This window comes from Astatotilapia calliptera, chromosome 4, assembly GCF_900246225.1.
Source record: "Astatotilapia calliptera chromosome 4, fAstCal1.2, whole genome shotgun sequence".
In the NCBI taxonomy this organism is placed as follows: Eukaryota; Metazoa; Chordata; class Actinopteri; order Cichliformes; family Cichlidae; genus Astatotilapia; species Astatotilapia calliptera.
The window spans coordinates 7,858,025-7,881,006 of record NC_039305.1 but is presented as its reverse complement, the minus strand read 5'-3'; the positions used below and the strand labels follow the sequence as shown (position 1 = coordinate 7,881,006).

The following is a 22,982-nucleotide window of genomic DNA, read 5'->3' as shown; positions in this document are numbered from 1 at the left end:
ATAAAGTTGACCTCTTAGTTCATTTTCTGTGCAAGACTGGATGTGCTGGTTGTGTGTTGGATCAAGTGACTTCCTCATTGGCTCAGGGTAGATAAAGAACAATGACAACCAATCAACGTCAGGGGTGCACGATCGCACTGTTTTCGTTCTCTGCCAGGTTTGTGAGAAAACCATTGATAGCTTCAAGTGCTCCCAGAAATCTTTCCTCTTATTGTTTCTAGTATGCCTGCTTTTCCTGTGTAAGGTTAATCTCTGTCGATGCTTCATATTTTAAAATGTTATTATAAATGTATTATTTAATTGTCTGATTATCTTCAAGCGCAGTATGAATAAAACTGCCCACTCACACATCCATCAATAAAGACAATAATGTAGGAAAGATGCGCACGTGGGCTAAAAACGTTTAATATCAAAGCTATAGCTACAGAAGCAAAAAGATAAGCATTAAAAATTATGTATTAAAATTAAATTACATATATACAGTGTTACCAGTTTATTTGCCTCGAGTGTGTCTTCCGTAACTTAGTTGTAATATTTCTTACTGTTCATGAAGGCAGCAAAAGTGTACGTTATGGAAAGAGCCAATCAGAGCCCAGGAAACATCAGCTAAGCCTGTCAGCAGATAGGCGATGGAGACAAAACTGACTGGGAACCTCGTTCTCCCGCACCAGTGGTCACCGCAGGCGGCAAGAGTAGAGCAACACTGCCGAGGAAATTCACCCATCAGACCATAACAAACTTATACAGCTGCTGACGACATAAAAACAAAAAACAAGGTAAAATACGCCACTTTGTTACTTAAAAACGCGTCTGTGGTTTTTCTTTCTAACTTCCTTTAACTATTTGTCTATTGTTTTCTCTCTCTGTCTGATAAGAGAAGTTAAACTAGTCAGTCCGTAAACCACGTTTAACTTGTACTTTTCCTACATCCTGGTTTTTAGTAAGTTTGAGTAAGACTTTAGTGAGTAGTGATGTGGATGTTTGCCAGATAACTGCGAGGCTGTCTGACCGGTTTGTAAATGAATGAACCAGACTGACCAAATCCTTCCACTGAGGGATGTGTGACTCAATCAGTAACTCGGTCCTTTAACTGTGTCAGGAAGATTTTGTTGTAATAGTTAGTGGGGTTATAATGAAAGCTAAAAATTATACAATGACCTCCAATTTTGATATTGGATTGCATTCTTTTAAAACGGCTTTTTATTTTGCTTCAGTTCTCCCTTCCCCAGGCATCCATCACCCTTTGTTATTAATTTAGGTTATAGTGTGTAATCTGAACCAGTGTTTCTGTGGATCAGTGATATTTAACACCTTTGACAGGTCAGGTGCAACAGAGAAATGAGATGATGTATGTGACCCCCGATGAGCTTTGCTTGAACCACATTTGCTGGTCTGGACTCGGTGCTGTTGTGACTCAGAGACAGCAGTGATCAATAATGAGAAAGCTCCATGACAGTCCCATTAATCCGTTAAAGAAATAGCTGCCAGGTCCGCAGTGTAGCACGCAGAGAACTGCGAGCAGACGTCAGAGCTTTCAGCTTATTAAATCTCTTATAGCAACAGACTGAGCAGGTACTCCATCCCTGAAAGGTTACATGGAGAATCCAGAGCGTCATCAGTTTACCAACACACTGTTGGAGGGTCAACTACATCAGTCAGTGTATCAGAAGTGTATGACATAAACACAAGTGAAGGCATGCAGTTAAAATAACAATGCTTAAATAAAAAATTAAATTTAAAAAACTAAAAACTTCAATGATCTTAAAACAGATCAGATCTAATGGACACCAAGAAATGATGGTAAGAAGGCACATACGTAGATTTTCTCAGTAAAACTGAAATGTCTAACAAGTTCGAAATGGAAATGGTCAGAATTTCAGTAAGTTGAAGTTGAACCTAAAAAGAAAAAAAAGCTAAGATCTAATGCCGTGCTTCTGCAAGATGTTCTGCACAGTATGCAAAGAAAAATGCAAGTCTTCAGTGTGAGATTTTCTCCTGTTTAAAAATGAACAGCTGTCATCGGAGATGGGTTCGGTGATGCTGCAGAAGTACTAGTTTCCTTATATTTTTGCTGCTTCTACATTATTTCTCTCATTTTTAAGTCCTGAAGCTGTTCATGACTGTTCATATCAGCATATTTACTTTGCTGTGGTCTTGGTATTATGAAATCAGATGTGTCTGTGCATAATAGGCTGCTTATAAAACTCAAACACTGATGTCCTGTTTTGACCTCTGTTGACTCCAGTGGAGATGACCTCACTGAGTGAAACATGCGGCAAAAGTGTAAAGTTCACGCCCCACCCTTTAGCAGTAAAATTTTACAGATGTTATTACAGATGCCTGAATTTCTTACTTTACTTCCGTCACATTTTGTCAGTAAAGGAAAGCAGGTCCTGCATCCAAAGATTATTTCTTATCTTTGCTGCATATTTATTGTTTATAATCATCATATAATTCATCTTGCAACTGTAAATTTGTGAGGTGAGTTTATTTAGTCATTTCTCCTCCTGCTCTGCTGGAGCTTTTGTGTGGATCCGGTTGTTGAGCAAATAACTAACTGCCCATGACTTCATTAGTGTGCAGATGAAACAAACCCATACTAATCACATTAGGGTTGGCTTTACTGTTCGTGTCCTGTCAGGTTGAAACAAACCTCATATGTGATTGTCCAGAAGGATAGAAGGCCTGATAGTGCCTCTAACCATGTTTCTTATTGCTTTACCGTTAAGTATGTCTGTTATTACTCACACTGAATATAAACCGCTGAGCTGTCTTTCAGTCATCTTGTTAGCAGACCATTTCTTGACAGTTCTGGGAGCACAGCAGTGCATTAGGGAACTCTTGCATAATTTTTTAGTTAAAAAAAAACAAAAAAACAACCCCCCCCCCCCAAAAAAAAAGAAAGCATGCTTCAATGTAACATCTTGTGCTTAGTTTTGTTTCTATCCACCACATGTTTGCTTTTCTGTATCAACCCTTACTTCTCATCTGCATATCTCCTCATACATCTCTCTCTGTTTGTCTCACCCGAGCAGTCATGTCAGCCAAAGCCATCTCTGAGCAGACGGGAAAGGAGTTCCTCTACAAGTACATCTGCACATCAGCGGCCATCCAGAACAGGTTCCGCTATGCAAACGTGACACCTGAGACCAACTTTGACCGACTGGCTCAGGAGCACCCATGGCTGCTCACAGAGGTGAGGCAGGAGAAACATTTAGGGCGGTAATATATGTGGATGGTGAAGTAATATTTTATTTAGCTGACTGAACAGTCATCTTGTTATGTCTCTAATTTATAGACCATTGATCTCCAAAGCACAGTCTCTTTTGCTTGTGGAAAAGGATATCCTCTTTATAGGCACGATTACTTAGGCTGGCAGCTGAGCGCTCTCTTGGTGCTTGTTAGCTGAAATCACAGACAGAGGAGGAAACCATCAGTTCTGTTCCATACTTGGTGGAAATTGGGCAAAGTAAAAGCACAAGAAAAAAAGAAGACGTAGAAAAAATTCATATTTGCACCACCAGAAGCCAAATGTTGAGCTGGGTTTTGCATTTTTGCACAGGTTCTCCAGGCTTCCAGTTTGCTCTTCTGTTACGTACATAGACAGCTATCATATCAGTTGATTTAATTACTCTGTTGCTCATCTTGCTCGATGAAATGTCATTCTCTGTTTGCCTCCCTCTCTGCTGATGGATTTTATCTGGAAGGTATTAGGAGGATGCTTAGGGCAGATCCACAGTGATGTGTCCTGCTGCAGAATTGATTCAGAAATTGCATTAACGTTCACCCTCAGCCCTCTCCTCATTTGCTCACTGGCAAGCACCCAGATAGTAATGGCTCCATTGTCATAAGTCATTCTTTTCATCTGAAGTAAGAGGAACTGGGTGATGCCAGTAGGGGTTTTATGTAATTTTTCAATTGCATCGTATGGGATGGTTGGTAGATGAGAGATAATTTCTCAAATACATGGCACCTCATCGTTCAGGTACTAAATACTTGGGATTTCCAGAGCAGTAAGGAATTGTTTAGCAATCCTATAAAAAACATACCTGCAGTCTTGTGGTCTGAAATAAAATGAACTGAGGAAAACAGTGTGTGTTTTATCACTGCAACATGAATATGTCGGCCCCTATCCATGCCTTTTCCATTCATTAATTCACTTTGAAACATTTGGCTTACACTGAAAGCAGAATTCATTCAGGACTGCAAATAACAGCCCCAGATTTTACCATTACTCTGCCAATTAATGCAGTGATTATGCATTCTACTGTTTAATAGATGTAGAAAGCATCATAAAATTCATGATTCATAAATTATAATTCCCAGAAGGCAAAGATTACATCTTTCTTTTTCTTTTTCTTTTTTTTTTTGGAAGATTGATAAAAGTTAAAATTGCACTGAATAAACTTGAGATGGCATAAAGATAGGCGACATCAGACTCAGTCAGATTCAGACATCAGACTCCATCCTGTTTTTGCACACCTGCCACCACACAAGGTGCTTAGCTCGATAAGTGCAGACTTCCAAACCTCCTGTTATTAAAATCAACACAAAACCTGCGCCGGCAGGTTCGTGGCATGGGTGTTGAGCAGCTCCCGTAGGTAATGGGTATGTGGCTCAGTACTTTTACTATATACTTTATAATGAAATAGTTGCACTGAAGCTGGAAATTTCAAAAGGATTGATTAAGAATCACACACACACACAATGCACCCGACCCCTATGGCGCCTCCTGCGGGTGGTGGGCCTGCGGGAGGATGGGCCCATGTCTCCTCTTCGGGCTGTGCCCGGCCAGGCCCCATGGACTAAGGCCCGGCCACCAGACGCTCGCCCTCGGGCACCCTCCCCGGGCCTGGCTCCAGGGCGGGGCCCCGGTGACCCTATCCCGGGCAGGGTAAACTGTTCCCTCTGTGTCCTTTTCATAAGGGTCTTATGAATCGCTCTTTGTCTGGTCCCTCACCCAGGGCCAATTTGCCATGGGAGACCCTACCAGGGGGCAAAAGCCCCCAGACAACATAGCCCCTGGGATCCCTGGGACACACAAACCCCTCCACCACGATAAGGTGGCGATTCAAGGTGCCCCCGCGACCCGACCCCGGACAAAGCGGATGACGATGGATGGATGATTAAGAATCAGATTTTGGTTTTATTTTTTGGGGTCATTTTTACCATTGCACTGGTGTCAAATCTCATATTTATGCTGTTAAAATGCATTAAGTGTTACCTCTAGAAACCTCTCCAGCTTTAATATTTTAAATTTGCTCCTTTAAAGTAATATTTACATACTAGTGTAAAAGCAGAATGACTACAGATTAAATTAGAACATTTACTTTAGACTTAGCTTTTCAAACTGAAAAGGTCAATTTGATGAATTCATTCAAAGTTTGCTGATAATATTTTTTCCCTTCCTCCTTCAGAGACTGGTGGTGAAGCCGGACCAGCTCATCAAGAGACGAGGCAAGCTGGGTCTGGTTGGCGTCAACCTGGACCTAAATGGCGTCAAAGAGTGGCTCAAACCCCGCCTTATGAAAGAAACCACAGTACGTCATCCACCCTCTGCCTCTCTGCTGTCTCTCAGGCAACTCCCTCCACCCACCCTTCTGCTTGAGAGCGTGCATTTTGCTGAACCGTCCTCCAGTCAATATTATCCCAGTGTTTTTCTTTTCCCCTTTTTTTCCCTTCTTCTTTCCCCTTTCTCTTACCCTCCTTCCCAGTTTTCCTTGCATGTGCCTGGTTTATGTTTATTCCTCCCCTGATGCACGTTTGCCTAAACAGCTGCCCAGTTTGTTATTGACTTCATTGCTAGCCTGCTGGTATTAAATCAATCCAGTCAGCTGAGGCAAGTGCTGCCACTGAAGAAACACTCACTCCATCAACATAGCACTGAGACGCCGCTTTGCCTCATAAACCCAGAAGTGAGTTACGGAGAGACTGGGTTGGTTCATAAAGCACTGAAGAAGAGTGTGTGTAGCACTGAAACTGCATATCTTCTTGCAAATTAGGTGACAGTGTCAGCAGTGCTACTGGCTGTAAATACGAATAAATGCAGCAGTAGTAATATACCTGCACTGGTTTTTTGCCAGCCCCCCCAACAATAAAGGTTGTTTCCTTAACAAGAGCATCCGAGGACACACACCCTAATGTTCACATAGAAAGGTGCACACCCCTAACTGTACCTCTATAGTTTCCACCTTTTTCTTTACAACCTGCTCTTTATCTCTGCATGTCAGAGGTCAACTGAAACCAAATCCACCTATATAAAATCACCCCATCAGACACACGGTATTTTCCTCAGCACTTCACAACTGCCGCAAGGTATATCATTTTAATTTTTTTCTTTCGGACCCCAGACACAGCGGTGTGAGGTAGTTAGCACACAATTTGGCTATGTAGAAAACATCGTTTGTTTGGAATCAGCCGAGAGGTAGAATTACTATATATTACTACTTGCAGCCACTGCTGCTCTGTTGATGGTCTGTGCAGTGTTTCAGTTTGCTGGGCCATGTCATCTTTATTGTCCTCTCCCGAGGAGAAGTGTAATTCAGTAGAGTAATCATTTTAACTGGATGAAGTAATTTTGCAGATAAATTACCTTCACTAGTACAAACATGTATATTTTATTCATATGTCATTTACTTCTTTTGCCCTCAAAATGCACACAGTGAATGCATATTATTAAAATACTGGCACTGACCAGTGCTACCCCTCAGCATCCTACTGTAGAAACAGCTATAGCATCGATTTCAGAATCCTACGTCTCCTTGTTATTACATTAACGCATTCACAACGTTTTAGCAAACCTGACCTTTGACCTCTGCTCTTTAGTTCAAGGTCACTTAGATTCCAACTTGTCTGAGATTTTTAGTGGATAAATCTATGGTATGAATTTGAAGCTCCCATGTCATTTCGTTGTTTGTTATCACATCCACAGACTTAGACATCTACGCTGTCCGCCCTCCCGCGGACATTTTAACATTAACTCTTCTGATCTCATATTTTCTGATGCTTGTCTTCCTCTCTGACTCTATTTCAATGAAAAAGTAAGTGGTGCTGTTTACAGGAACAACACCCATACTAGATTAACTTCCTCAACATCACTTCTAAATAAATATATCCTGTCACTTCCTTTATGATGCTCACACTTTGCTTGCCCACACGTCTTCAGTTTTTTCAGTTAGTATTTAATGTTTTGTGGGGTAATAGTGACATAAGTGGTTAGGTTGAAAAATTCAGGTACAATATGACATTCTATAAAGGCATTGCTTTCTATTTTTCTTTATCAGCCTGTTTCATATTTGCCACTTTATTTATCTGAGTATAAGCTACTGTGAGTTTTTCAATCATTTTCACTACTGTCATCAATCTTTTCTTTTTATTTCTCCCCTTGAAAATGGCAGCTTTCACCCTTATTATATGTATTTTTTTTTCTTTCCTCCACGGCTGGTTGCTCTCAGCCGGTCCCTGGTTGCGTTGCGCCTGTTGGCCTTTAACAGAAGAACAGTGACAGCTTTTACTGAATGAGCTGTGGCTGTGTTAGCACTCTATGCCTGCAGTTCTACATGAGAGCATTTCCTTTTTTGTCATTTAAAATGTCAGTTCCTTCATTCACAGTGCTATTTCTGCACTTTATCATTTTTAATTTCATGTACATATATGTCTGCTTCTCCCACAGTAAATTTATCTTTAAATTGGAATTAGGCAGTAATTAAACATCTGTTGTTTTCCATAATAGATAGATATAGACCATGCTATAATGTGTTTTAACCCATGTGAGCTGCTCCCACACAATAATTATATATATATATATATATATATATATATATATATATATATATATATATATATATATATATATATATATACATACATACATACATATACATACACAGTATATATATATATATATATATATATATATATATATATATATATATATATACATACATACATACATACATATACATACACAGTATATATATATAATTATTTTTTATTTATTTATTTTTTTAATTGGTGCTCCCTAAGAAGATTATTATTGTGTTAATGACTTGCAGGTGGGAAAAGCCAAGGGTGTTCTCAAAAACTTCCTCATTGAGCCATTTGTCCCACATAAGCAGGTAAAATAAATTCCTACCTTCTTTATATCTTAGCCTATTCATATCGTATTACTACAGATGCTAAATCAAATATTTAAAGTATTCAAGAAATATAATGGACAGATTTGTAAACTTTATCCATTGGTCAGGAGGAAGAATTCTATGTGTGCATATACGCCACTCGAGAAGGGGACTATGTGCTGTTTCACCACGAGGGCGGGGTGGATGTAGGAGACGTCGACGCCAAGGCACAGAAGCTACTAATTAAGGTGGATGAAAAGATCAGTGAAGACCTGGTGAAGAAAGACCTGCTGACTCATGTCCCCAATGACAAGAAAGTGTAAGTGGGATAGAAATGGTAAAGGGAGTGCATGTGCAGAATCTTGATGTGTGCAGGGTAGACAAAGACTGGGAGTGGACACAGTATGTACAGTTTATGAAAATGAGCATGAAACTCAGCATTAGTTAGAATTTGCATTTTTTTTTGCATATTACAGACTAGACTGGGGTTTCTGTTATTGTGTACTCTGTCAGTTTCTGCATATTTAGCCTTTAAGGAAGACTAAATATGTTCTCTTGCAGGAGTAATATTGTATATTGCCTTTACACAGTCTCATCCTCACAGAATAAGCAGCATCTTTGTGAAACCTGTTTAAAAACTAATACACCTTTTACATGATTAAATTGTTTTTTACAGGAAGCCTTTACCTTATTTCGTAGTAAGTCCCCACAAAACAGTATGTGCACTTAAACAAGAGAACAATTAAACATTTATAGACCTTCTCATATTAAAAAAGACAACATTACTGAATAAAAACATTGCAAAATAATATTTTATTAACAATTTTATGTTCATTAATACACCCTGTCACCCAAACATTGATGTATTCATCACTAAACTGCTAAAAATAGAAGGAACTACTGACCAACAGGGAGGAGCAGCAAATAAATTAAGCTGGAGAGAGCACTTTAATATTGGCAGTAAATGGGGGGGGAGCAGTACACGGGCAGAGGGTTTCCATTTGCCCATTAGACAAATGACAAACTCCCTCCTTGGCTTTGCCTTTCTTCGATCAGCCTCCACCTCCCAGCCTTTTTTTTTTTTCTTTTTTTAAACGCTACAGCCACATTCAGAACACGTCCACTTATTTTGATGGGAAGGATACAGTGGCTGACCCTCCGCCAAACCCTCTTATCCATCTCTTCAGCATTGCTCTTGTGATGGCAGATTCTGGCCGTCTCACTGTCTTGGCTGACATTGAAGAAGCCATCCCAGAAATCACTCTGCCAGCCCCAGCTCACCTCCTCCCCCCCACAAACACTTTTTTTCCTCACACTCTGGACTCAAAACAAAACCTGCATTTAGCTAGCAGACATGAGAAGCTGAGTCACTTGGGGTTTCGGTCATTCTTTTCCCCCCACGGGCCACTCGACGACCTGACAAAAGGCTGATACGGGTACAGAGGCTCAGAGCTGCCTGCAGAACTGACAGACAGGAGAGGAGAGCAAAGCACTGCCTCCCACAGCAACCTCTCACTTCTCTGTTTTGACATGTGATGGAGAAGGCAAATTAGATTGTTTGCATGCAGCTCCTGTTGTGTATATTTATAGCATTATTGTTAATATGCAGAGGATAATTTGTTTTGCAGATTAAAGATAAAAATAGTTAGATTCAATTCAAGAAATTGAATACAGACCATAGAAACTGTGCTTTGCATGTGAATGTTTTGCAGGTTTTACATTTTTTTGTCATGGAGATTTTGATATTCAAAAAGAGATGGATTCACAAAGATGAGTCCTTTTGCAAAGTTTTCATTGCTGTGTGTCATAAGCATACTAAAGGGACTCATGGGAATCAGAGTCTACCTAGGCAAAGATCATAGACTGTACTGTGTATAACAGATGGGCCCAGTCTCATTTTCTCCCTCACATCTGCCATCTTTTATGATTTGCCACAGGTGGATCTGACTGAAATAACATGAATGACCCATGCATCTGTATCACAAGCATGGAGACAGAGCACAGGAGGGAAAAACAGCTGGCTTCACAATATGCAACCCAGCTCTAGAACTCTGTTTCACTATTGATTCACAAGCTTGTGACCACAAATAAATTTCACTATCAAAGGATAATTTTAGCACCCTATTCCTAATTATATTTTGCTATCAAGATGATCTAATTAGTTAAGAATTTTTTTAAACATAATAAAATCACCACATAAATAGATCATACAGTCATCCATGATGCAAATTCTATACCTTTAAAATGCAATGTGTAAAAACTAAGTATAATTAATGTCAGTATAAAGGAGTTTTCCTTTTCTGTTTTATCCTGTTTGTGATTTTGCAAAAAGCACAGCTGTTTGCTTCCTCAGCTTACTTCTGTTGATTGTGACTTCCACCACACTGCACCTTCATGCAATACAAAGTCCATGGGAAGGGCAGTGCAGTGTTTTCTCCTCTCTTTTTGAATGGCTAATAATTAATTGCCCTCTTTTTCTCTATCCTGCTTGACTGTCTTGTTTATTATAAGTAGGACTATGATTTACAAGATGAACATCTTGCAGATTAGATTAAATGAGGTTTCGAGCACTTCCCCATTTGTTTCAGATTTTACACCTGGCAGCCTGTGTCTGTCATTTAATTATACTGTCTGTGGCAAAGGGTAAAGTCATGCACTCATATTTATACTTTGTCCTTCCTTATCTAAACATTCTGTGGCTTGTATCAGTCATGCTTCATAGAATAGATTTATAAGACATGAGTCACCACTAATATAATAATAATAATAAAACCTTATTATACTGGGGGAAACAAGGCGTCAGTGACAACTCTAGGGAATTTTTCTTCATAATAAATTGGCTGTAGTGTATTTAGTTGGCAACTTTTTTTCTTCAAAGCTAGTCTTTCAAGCTATTACACTCAAGTAAGTGACTAAGAGCTTGAGCTAGCCCAAGATTTGTAGCCAGCAATTTGTTTTATATCAGTGGATTTTTCATGTATTTAATTTTCCCCCCCTATTTCTAATGTGATTGTCTTGTATTATGCATCACGGCATCCAGACATCTCCATTTAATTCAGGCACTGCTGCAACCAATCCAAAAATCAGGCTTTTATACACTGAACTTATTGTTTTTCTCTCTCTCTTTTTCTGCAGCATCTTGGCCAGTTTCATTGTTGGACTTTTCAACCTGTATGAAGACCTGTTCTTCACATATCTGGAGATCAACCCTCTGGGTAGGGTTTTTTTTTTTCTTTGATTTTCTCAAGTCCACAATAACATCTCAAACTATATCTGAACAGGCTACTGTTATAGCATCTACACTTTATTCTTGCACCAGCTTATTAATATGTTATCAGGTTGTAAAATTGGAAAGGGGACATCAAAAGGAAATTAGAGAGGAAAGCATCACAAAAAAATCATCATGAAACACACATTTTTGACACAGAGGGGGGAAAAACATTAAATAATACATGCACTTTCTGTTTGATGAAGGCAGCATGTGTTTGCAAAGATGTAATTAGTAACCAGTACATGCCCTCTGGTAGTTTTTCCTGTTGATGTGGTGTAAGTTAAAGGATGTATAATCACTGTTTTTTTTAAATGTGGGTTTTATTATATCCAGAAAAGACAAATTATATGGAAAAATGCTCTATCATGAAAACAGGCTATTTTTAGACATAGGTGAGCCCACAAAAGATGTCAGATGAACAAATCTTGAAAATAATACTTAACGAAAGAAGACCTTAATCAAACAGACCTAACCAAATTCAGTTCAACTCAGTTTTATTTAAGTAACCCCAAATCACAACAACAGCGTCTTATGGCACTTTACATGGTAAGGTAAAGACCCTACAATAATGCAGGGAAAACCCCAACAATCAGATACCCCCTATGAGCAAACACTTGGCAACAGTGGGAAGGAAAAAACCCCCTTTTAAAAGACAGAACCAAGCTCAGGGAGGGGGAACTATCCACCATGACTAGCAGTGGAAACCACAGGGACTAAAAAGTAAATTTAATGTAAAGAAACCACATTCCCTTAATGCGGTCTCAGCAGATGGTTACGTTCAATTGGTTGGCATTTAAAACACCTTCACCCTTAGCCTCCTCCTTTGTTCAAAATAAGGCGGAGTGCATCAACAGACAAGTAACACAAGAAAACCGAGGAAATAAATAATTAATGTATCTTATATAAATCAATGACAAAACAATATAAACCAAATGTGGGTGCCATCATTTAGAATACAGTGTAGTGTCTTAATGTGTATTAAAGCACATTAATCATACTTAATTAAATCAAACTAATCATTTGCTATACAGCTTCAATGACTGCATGTCACAATAATGTGGGAATGTAAGAACTTAAATCTGTATCTGATTTATATGATTGTGGTGTGTGTTTAATTACAAGATTATTTCTAGTTTATACTAGCATGCTGGAGTATACGTTTTAACATTACATCTTGACATCTCCCCTTTTAGTGGTCACAAAAGATGGAGTTTATGTGCTGGACATGGCCGCTAAGATCGACGCAACAGCTGATTACATCTGCAAGGCCAAGTGGGGAGATGTGGAGTTTCCTCCACCGTTCGGCAGGGAGGCTTATCCCGAGGTGAGGGGAGGTCTAGAGGGACAGAGGTAGAGATGCATCAGACTTATAATTGTGACCTCTTGAGACTGTTTCTTATTATTGCTCATTAGCTTTTTATCAGAGGTACAGTAGAACATCCATCACCTTCATCATTTCATAAATTGTGCCTTCCCAAACTAAAATAATGGCACTGTTTCAGTTAATTAAAATGTCCTAGACCTCTTGTGATGGCCTTCCTCAGTACTTTAAAGGTAAGAAGAAGGGGATAGTGTTAACTGCGATGGATCCTGTAAACCTGTTTTTAACCTGAAGAATAAATTGTATTTTTTTTTAAAATGGGTTTAAACAGGTTAGCTCCTGTATAATTATTTAGAAACAGTGGTATCGTCAAACATATTCACACGTAAAAATACTGTAGGTCTCACTTTGGAGAGGAAACGTGTCTCCAGAAAAGATTGCCTGGGCTGCAACATGTGCATAACGATTTGGAGAAAATAAATAAATTTACCCCATAGATGCATGAAATGTTCTGCTTTATTTGTTGTGGGAGCTATATTTATAATAAATGAAAGACCTATAACATGAAAGATTGTTTCAATAATTAGAAGATGAATAAGACTGATTATTGTACTTTTGAATGACACTGACAGAACTTAATATTTAATGTAGTTAAATATTAACTCGTAAGCTTGTAAATGGAAAAGGGCTGGGTTTTTTCTTTTTCATTTGTTTACAGGATGGTTGTTTTTTTGTCTGTTTTTGGGTGAAACATGTGGGAGCTGGTTTGAGACAGACTGTCTGTCTGTGTAGCAGACGGCCCGGTCTAATTGGGCTGCTGCGAGTCGAAGTGGAGATGAGGGACAGCAGGTGCCTTTGATTGGGAGCTTTTTTTACTCTCAGCCACCAGCTGTGGACCTGACTGTCACAAACAACCACTGATGTGCATCACATCCTCTGTCGCTGTCAATATCTATACAGTATTTCTAATTAATGGCCCCTTTAATGTTACAGGGCAGGCAAAGGACAAATTACAACTATGTAGTGAGATGCTTGTAAAAGGTCCGTCTCTGATTAAGGCAATATTTAACAGTGCCCGTACTTCTTTATCTTCCTTTTCCTTTTGTAGGAGGCCTATATTGCAGACCTTGATGCTAAGAGTGGAGCCAGCCTCAAACTCACTCTCCTTAATCCGCGAGGCAGAATCTGGACCATGGTGGCAGGCGGCGGTGCCTCAGTGGTGTACAGGTACTCAGTCATAGTGCTAACATACACACTAGAATTCATGGCTCTCAAGACTAAACAATCTTGTTTAGCCTAAACAATCTCTAGTATTGATCACCATTAAATTCATTCCTCTGTGCATAATTGGGTTTAGCATTAGGGGAGAATGCCAGAGATGCAGTAGGGATACTGATAGTGCAGCAGTTTACACTCTGCCCATTTAGCTGCCAGCTAAATTGGATTCCTAGATGTTGCTGTTTTACTGAGAGTCTGGAAGAAAGAGCGGTGCCTCACTTGCTCTGCCGTCTGTCGGGGGTGTAGAGTGGGACTTGCAGACCCATCAGGCGTGACTAATTATTTCCCCTGTGCACTGTTAAGTTGTATCTGTTTACAGTGCAGTATTAAATGAATAAAGGGGATGTGTTCTGGAGGTCTGTTTTTCCTGAAGTTGTGTTTATTGTTGCAGCTGAAAATGCCCCATATAAGAAAAACAGAGCTGTGGTTGCTTTTGTTGATCTGTTTCTTCTCTCTATTCTATCTCTTTACTAATATGAAACACCCTCAGTGACACAATCTGTGATCTTGGTGGGGTTAACGAGCTGGCCAATTATGGAGAGTATTCTGGAGCACCGAGTGAACAGCAGACCTATGATTATGCCAAGACCATCCTATCTTTGATGACGAGAGAAAAGCACTCTGATGGTGGGAATTGTGTAAACTTTCTTACTTACTTTCTTTCTTTTTTATTATTAACAATATTATTTCTATATGAAATTATTTCCATATTAATGTGTTCCAGGGAAGGTTTTGATCATCGGAGGAAGCATTGCAAACTTCACAAATGTTGCAGCAACATTTAAGGTACAGTGTGCATTTTGTTTGCATGGTGTTAATATATCAATATTTCTTATTTAATGTCATGTGTTAATTGAGCATCTCTGTCATTTTGGACAAAGGGAATTGTTCGGGCTATCAGAGATTATCAGGAGCCACTGAAGGAGCATGAGGTCACTATTTTTGTGCGGCGTGGAGGCCCCAACTACCAGGAAGGTCTAAGAGTGATGGGAGAAGTTGGTATGTTTTTCCTGATATGTTATAAATTTAGGCTTCATATTGTAATCTATCAATGTAGTCTTGAGACTAAGCACCTGCCAGCTGTTACACACCACAGTTAATTCGACTCTGGACCTTTCTCCACAGGAAAGACCACTGGCATCCCAATTCATGTCTTTGGCACAGAAACCCACATGACTGCCATTGTTGGCATGGCGCTGGGCCACAGGCCAATTGCCAACTTGCCTCCTATTGCTGCCCACACTGCCAACTTCCTCCTCAACTCCAACAGCAGCACATCGGTATGACGCGCACTGGCCTGATAAACCATCGAGATATTCTTGCAATTCACTGTGAAGTGTATTTACATCAGTCAGTTCCCTAAAATGTAGGTTGCATGCCACAGCCTCTGTTTCAGTCACTATTATCTTGTCCTCATAGTGAACCAGATTACACAGTTCCCTGCAATGCTCTTATATAAAGAGCATTGCAGGGATCTGTGGGCTGCTTTAGTCGTGAGTCTGCAGTTGGAAGTGCAAGGTTGTAGCGCGCCGCTCGAGGCATCCATTAAAAATGTGCAGTGCAAGATTTCAGCAAAGGAAGTGCGTGTGTGTGCATGCCTGTTTGTCTTTGCTTCAGATGTGCGCTACAACAGAAGAACAAAGTGAAATGAAATATGAATTGTCCTACTGGGAATTGGTGTGAATAAATGTGAAGTACTAGGAAACTGGGGTCATCAACAAAAATTATTTTTAATAGATTTCCAGGACACATGCACATCAAGTGCACGTGATCTCAACTTATCCAGCGGCTCTACCATTTATCACAGCTATCACAGCTAAAGCTGTCCCAACTAGGCTGTCCTTACTGAGAAACGTTTTTTTTTTAGATATGCGAGGGGGAAAAAAGTTACTTTTTTCTTCTTCTTTTTTTAATACTTTCTAGACGCCAGCGTCCAGCAGGACTGCTTCTTTCTCTGAAAACAAAGGCAAAGTTGAGAGTTCACCAGCAAAGAAGCCTAAAACTGGAGCCCCCGTTGGTGAGAAACACCCCGACCATGAGACTACACAATAAATGCCAAAACCTTTCTGTTTGTCATACTTGCATCCATAGCTGGACTGGCCATCGGGCATACCGGGCATTTGCCCGGTGGGCCGCTGGCGATTTTTTGTTTTTATGGGCCGATCGATTTTTTTTTTTTTTTTTTTTTTTGGAAGGGTATAAATAATGAAAGGTGTTGGATTGGCCAGTTGGTCATGATCGACTCTGAGCTGGACCAATTACAGCCGAGGAGGTCGGATGCACCCTCCCCCTTGTTTAGCAATCTTATAGACGAACTAAAGAAAATGGAGAACAAAAAAAGGAAAGAAGGTGCAGAAAAAATTAGGGCCAAAAAGCCCTTCAGGCAGACGCTGCCAAATGTGTAAAAATAACTGAATTGTTTGGCGGTAGCTATGGCATAGCTTCCACAGATTTAGCAACATCAGCAAGTGGTGGAGGCCAGCAGGTGGATAAGGGAAAGGGGAGGCAAGAGGAGGAGAGACCGAGGCGGCCGCCGGTCATAGTGGCAGAGGAACTGAACTTCAGGCAAGAAGTTATGACCTGCTGTCTGTGTCAGATATAAACCAAGTTTAGTTGTAGTTTGTTTTCGTTGTGCTGACTTTTTACAGGCGCTTAGAATAACTGGTACTGCGTACTAGCTAGCATGATGGAGTTTATATACTGCTGGGCGGGTGCTATGAAGTTACTGATAGTAAATTTTATTTTATGCTTCAGGTTAGTTTCTCAAACTCCTCAAAATCTTAACAAATTGTGCCAATCCTTACATGTTGCACCAGGCTGATTTATCATCTAAAGTGGAGAAGTCTGTGACAGAGGAGACAGAAGAGCAGCAGAGAGAGATGGAGAGATGACTTCATGTCATCCATGAGGGATGCATTTGACATATGTTTCACATATTATAGCCCAACAAGTTACTCATAGCAATTTAAATACCAGCAATCAGTTTTTGGCAGACAATCACTTTTTGGCACAACACCGGCTATTGCAGTTAATAATACAACAGCGTCTTGCCATTTTTTGTGTTTCTTTTTATCGCTGTGTAACTGAGCTCAATTGAAAGCCTGCATGCGCTAGTACCTCTTGCCACAAGTTCCCAGAATCCTTTGCGGTTTTACCCCTGAATGACGTCACATTTTTGGTGGGCCGGTCTCTAGTCAAAATGCCCGGGCCGATTTTTTGTCCCAGTCCAGCCCTGCTTGCATCCATCACTGGATAGTAGGTAGAGGCGTTGTATGTCTGCACAGTTCACTATAGGTATTATAGCGCCCTCTGTGGTCAGCAATAGGTTTCTGCAAAAACTATTTCCATGCTTCCACTTTCAAATTTCATTTTCATATTTTCCAAACTCTGGGAGAAAATGGAGGTTACAGTGTTTTAATACAAGGACTCACATATCGATTTTCTTTTTTTTTTTATGTCCAATTTTATTTAAACACTGCTAACAGTGCCACCAGTATCTAAGAGTTTTCCTTTCTCTGTAGGAAAGGCAACTACCCTCTTCACTAAACACACAAAGTCGATAGTGTGGGGCATGCAGACTCGTGCAGTACAGGGCATGCTGGACTTTGACTATATCTGCTCCAGAGCTGAGCCATCTGTCGCAGCTATGGTCTACCCATTCACGTATGTATGCTGCGCCTGTCCTCTTTAGCTTGTGTCTGCTCTCAGTGTAATGCCCGTTTGCTGTAATATAACTGTAAGAACCTCTGAGAGTACTGTACTGTTTTTACTGTTTCTTATATGCGTTTCTTGTTGGCTGCCTTCCAGTGGAGACCACAAACAGAAGTTCTACTGGGGACATAAAGAGATCCTCCTCCCTGTGTATAAGAACATGAGCGATGCCATGAAGAAGCATCCAGATGTAGATGTGCTCATCAACTTTGCCTCTTTGCGCTCAGCCTTTGATAGCACCATAGAGACCATGCAGTACCCACAGGTACCCAGCTGCAGCATCTGTGGCCTATAAAAACTTTAATAAGGGCTTCACAGTTAAACATTTCTCTTTGTTTGTCTTCAGATTCGCACCATTGCCATCATTGCTGAGGGAATCCCTGAAGCCCACACTAGGAAGCTTATCAAGACAGCAGATGAGAAGGGTGTCACAATCATTGGACCAGCAACTGTTAGTTTTTCTTCACCTCTAATGAGAATTTACCAGATCTTTCTGTTTTGTTGTTGTTTAATTTAAGTAAACCACCTTTTGTTTTGTTTTGTCTAGGTTGGAGGAATCAAGCCAGGCTGTTTCAAGATCGGGAACACGGGAGGCATGCTGGATAACATCCTCGCCTCCAAGCTGTATCGCCCAGGAAGCGTGGCCTATGTGTCCCGATCAGGCGGCATGTCCAATGAACTTAACAATATAATCTCCCGCACCACTGATGGTGTATTTGAAGGTGTGGCCATCGGTGGGGATAGGTACGTATGTGCTTTTTGGCTCTGGATTTAAATGTGGTGTGAGCTGGGACATAATTCATAATTCTTCTTCAGATACCCAGCCTCTGTGTTTACGGACCATGTGCTGCGCTACCAAGACACTCCTGGAGTAAAGATGATTGTCGTACTGGGAGAGGTGAGGAGTAAATGATCACACACTGGTGCTCGGAGCTTTAAACTGTTGTTGGCTGCTAATTTTTGACTGTCTGTGCCCTTGTAACAGATTGGTGGCACAGAAGAATACAAGATCTGCCAAGCTATCAAACAGGGCAGAATCACAAAGCCAGTTGTGTGCTGGTGTATTGGCACCTGTGCCACTATGTTCTCCTCAGAGGTAAGAGGGCAGATTTAGTGTTTGATGCATATTAAACAGATGAGTAATGAGACATTCCAGAAATTAATTGTCGCTTTAATTGTGTTCTTCAATGTGTTACACAATGTGTTCAGGTTCAGTTTGGCCACGCAGGAGCTTGTGCCAACCAGGCCTCTGAGACAGCAGTAGCTAAGAACAAAGCTCTGAAGGAAGCTGGTGCATTTGTCCCTAAAAGCTTTGATGAGCTTGGGGATATCATCAAGTCAGTGCATGTTCATGAGGGGGAGGGTTAATATTCTTATGCAGCGATTCTTGATCTAAATGTAATTAATTTTTGTGTTATTTTTAATTTTGCAGCTCTGTATATGATGACCTTGTTGCGAAGGGAGTTATTCAGCCAGCTGAAGAGTTGCCTCCTCCCACTGTACCAATGGATTACTCGTGGGCAAGAGTGAGTATGCCAGAAAGAATAACTTTTTAAGAGCAGAGCTTTTAAAGGGTGTGATGGCAGTTGTTTTTCATTTTTCTCATTGTTTTTGCCTTTCAGGAGCTCGGTCTGATCCGTAAGCCAGCTTCTTTCATGACCAGTATCTGTGACGAGAGAGGTCAGGAGCTCATTTATGCTGGCATGCCCATCACTGAGGTCTTCAAGTCAGAAATAGGTCTCGGAGGCACTCTGGGGCTGCTTTGGTTCCAGAGGAGGTCAGGCTTGTAACTCAGCCATAAATAGCTCCGGAAAAATCTTTGAACTATGCAACCTTTTTATGATATTTCATCATCTTTGTATGCAGGTTGCCCAGGTATGCCTGCCAGTTCATCGAAATGTGTCTAATGGTGACTGCGGATCACGGCCCTGCTGTTTCTGGTGCACATAACACTATTGTATGTGCCCGAGCTGGCAAAGACCTCATCTCCAGCCTCACCTCAGGCCTTCTCACCATTGTAAGACACCCACACCTGTCTTTGATCTATTTACTTGATTTATATAGCTATAAAACTCAACCACCTAAATGTAATCTATGTCTTTCTTCCTGTAATGGTTTTTTTTTTGTTTTTTTTAGGGTGACCGTTTTGGAGGCGCTTTGGATGCTGCAGCAAAGCAGTTCAGCAAAGCATTTGATAGCGGCATGCTGCCCATGGAATTTGTGAACAAGATGAAGAAGGATGGCAAGCTGATCATGGGCATTGGACACAGAGTCAAGTCGGTGAGTACCATGGCTACTTAGCGTGTGAGCATCTGATACAGCATCGTGTTATTCTGGCTAAACTAAGTATTTAAAAATACAAGAAATATAGATGTGCACCATATCTAATAATTCTTAGATCATGAGCTAATACTGATAGAGGAAGACAGCAATTTTGACTGGGGAGAAGAGATGTTGAAATTGAATTGTCTGTGCTTTTCAGATTAACAATCCAGACATGAGAGTCCAGATCTTAAAGGACTTTGTGAAGCAGCACTTTCCTTCCACACAGCTGCTGGACTATGCTCTGGAAGTAGAGAAAATCACCACCTCTAAGGTAAGCTTGGAATAGCTTTTGGAAAAAACTAATTTCTTACATTATAGGGGACTTATTCTAATTATTTCCAGCTCCAAATTGTTGGACTCTACCAAAGTAGCTTTGCATAATTCAGTTCAAAATAATCTTTATCATCCAGGGCCTTGGTGCTGCCAGTTCATCGTCTGTCTGAAACAAGTGATTTTAGCTTCTCTTCACTTTTAACGTCACAATCACTTTAAGCGGAGCTTCGTCTCATTGGCTGCCTCCATAATCAATGAAATTTGGGATATCACCTGTTTTTCACATCTGTATCCAGCAAAGAGCAGAAAAAACTGAAGCTGAATGTTTAGAGCCGTCTAAGCGTTTGGCTAACACAGATTATATTCTAACGTCATTATTTGAAACTCTTATCATGTTTAATATGAGTATTTCTTATTGTAATAATGTCTATATATAGAGGGAGAGAGGGAAATTAATGAAGGGTATGAAAAGTCCACTTGTAATGATTTTATGCTGTACTTGTGTTACCAAGAAACCCAACTTGATCCTGAATGTGGATGGCTTCATTGGTGTGGCTTTTGTGGATTTGCTCAGGACTTGTGGTGGATTTACACGGTGAGCCAGTTTCTCTTTAAAGTTTAAACCAGGTTTCTCTTAAGAATGGCACTTTAACTAGAATTAAGGGATAGCATAGTTTTTCTTCCAGGCTTTTTAATAAAAATGATTACTTAGGAAGATGTGCTGAAACTTGTTGGGATTATGTGACAGAAGCATGTCTATATTATTAAAAAGCCCCTTTCCCTGTCTACCACACATTCACAGGGATGAAGCAGATGAGTTTGTGGAAATTGGTGCTCTGAATGGCATCTTTGTCTTGGGTCGCAGTATGGGATTCATTGGTGAGTTATCTGCGTGCATGGCAATGTCTGCAAGACAGCAAACACTTCTACTTTGTATGATAACCAGTCTTTCTTTTATATATCTCCTTAAGGACACTACCTGGATCAGAAGAGGCTGAAACAGGGTCTGTATCGCCACCCTTGGGATGACATCTCCTATGTACTCCCAGAGCACATGTCTATGTAATCAGAGGGACTAAACCATATAGCAGCAGCAGCTGTTTGGTCCCTCACCCTGCCATTAGTACCCCTGCACATACTGTGACATCATCTCAAATCAGTGCCATAACATAGGGAAGATGTTACGATTAATATAGCTGTAAATGCCAAGTGGTGGAAAGAATTTAGTTCTGGAAACCTGTCAGCGCTGCGCACATGATTAATATATAACCTGCTAAACTGTGAACCTTCCATCTTAAAATGTGTTTTGGAGAGCAATCGGATGAGGTATACAGTGGAGGAAGTAAACAGAAAGTTACTGATGACTAGAGAAGTACTGTTGTTTACCCCCAAATAATACATCAATATATTAAAGTAGCATGTGTGTCTGTGCGACAGTGTTTCATGTTTCTGTGCTGCTCTCTTCACTGTGCCATTTACTACAAGAAGTGAACATGTAGTGCAATAATTCCTATATAATATCAGAACATACTGTACATCAGATCTGTATTTGTGTACATATGAATTAATACTTAACTAACCAAATGGTACAAGAATGTTATAATTTGCATTTTCTGTATTGCCTTTGACACAGTAGTAATGAGTGATGCTTGTAGTCTGCTTACTGTGGGTGATGGGACCATTTTTATGAGTCATACCTAGCAGGTACTGCCATTTGCAGTGTGCAGGAAATGTTCTCTCCCAGCTGGTACAATATGAGGGAGTATTTTTTGAAAGCATTAAAATGGTCAGATAATGTTATTAGTCATAAGAACAACAAATATGTAATTAGTGGGGGGTTTTTTTTGTTTTTTTTGTTTTTCCTCTTACCTGGTTATTTAAGAGGCTGCCATTGCATATGATAAATGAGACACAGTTAGTAACAAAAAGCTAAATTATTAATAAAAATATCTTTGAGCCAGCACAATTGGGGTTAAATAAAATGTATTATTTTTGTATAATTAATGAGGTATGGTTTTTATTCATTCTGATTTTTAATTCTTCTGAGTGCAGTTTTGAAGGTTGTTTCATGCCTGGTGTGAAAATCTTTTCAGAATGACTGAACTTCTTTAGAAAAAAAAAAAACAAGGTCCAAAAGGGTATCTATATGTGGCAGGCATCGCCAGTGTTATCCATTATGCAGTTGTGGTTAAAAAGTGTATCAAATCTGTGAGAAACCAGAAACGTGTTTTCAGTGTCTTCATGTTTTATGTTTTTTATCTTTGAGTGTGAGCTAAGTGTTCCTGTGTACTGATTTGTTGTATGTTGATAACGGTATAATTAAGTACATTAAAATGTAATCATTAAAATGTATCAATGCATGTGTTTGTCTTTATTCACAAGGGGGCGCCAGAACCCCACGGGATTAGTATCTCCTCCAGGAATGGGGATCGTTTTCTTCTTTAGACTTAAGAGCTAAAAAAGAAAGGAACCCGACTTCTTTACCTTTTGTGAAAACCTTAACATCTAAACTTAAAGAAGCCTAGTATCCTTCTGTTTTTAAGCTGTTGAGACTAATGTGTTCTGGGTGACATTACATGGACTTTTCCCTCAAAGGTAAACGTGTAATTTAGGACATTCGGAAGCCACTGACTGGACAACGGCTGAATTCTCCCAATTATTTAGTAAAATATTACACAAAAGCGAA

General features: G+C 40.0%; 1 protein-coding gene across 1 annotated transcript; it reads left to right on the top strand.

Annotated features, from left to right (window-relative positions):
- The first annotated feature begins 620 nt into the window (after positions 1-620).
- On the top strand, positions 621-22,631 carry aclya (ATP citrate lyase a). Its single transcript, XM_026164362.1, has 28 exons — positions 621-776; positions 3,036-3,196; positions 5,418-5,540; positions 8,055-8,117; positions 8,246-8,436; positions 11,253-11,332; positions 12,582-12,712; positions 13,818-13,936; positions 14,478-14,614; positions 14,712-14,773; positions 14,869-14,986; positions 15,113-15,267; positions 15,911-16,004; positions 17,509-17,650; positions 17,795-17,963; positions 18,045-18,149; positions 18,246-18,442; positions 18,515-18,596; positions 18,684-18,794; positions 18,908-19,035; positions 19,131-19,224; positions 19,321-19,475; positions 19,565-19,715; positions 19,835-19,978; positions 20,181-20,294; positions 20,809-20,891; positions 21,099-21,175; positions 21,268-22,631. The coding sequence occupies exons 2-28, from the start codon at positions 3,038-3,040 to the stop codon at positions 21,360-21,362; spliced, it is 3,279 nt and encodes a 1,092-aa protein (XP_026020147.1). The 5' UTR covers positions 621-776; positions 3,036-3,037; the 3' UTR covers positions 21,363-22,631.
- The last annotated feature ends 351 nt before the right edge of the window (positions 22,632-22,982 follow it).

Bases quoted from the DNA above. Each gene is read 5' to 3' on its own strand.
- aclya (XM_026164362.1), top strand. From the start codon at position 3,038: ATGTCAGCCAAAGCCATCTCTGAGCAGACGGGAAAGGAGTTCCTCTAC. The intron at 17,651-17,794 runs GTATGTATGCTG...GCTGCCTTCCAG, and splicing joins GCTATGGTCTACCCATTCAC to TGGAGACCACAAACAGAAGT. The intron at 18,150-18,245 runs GTTAGTTTTTCT...TGTTTTGTCTAG, and splicing joins CAATCATTGGACCAGCAACT to GTTGGAGGAATCAAGCCAGG.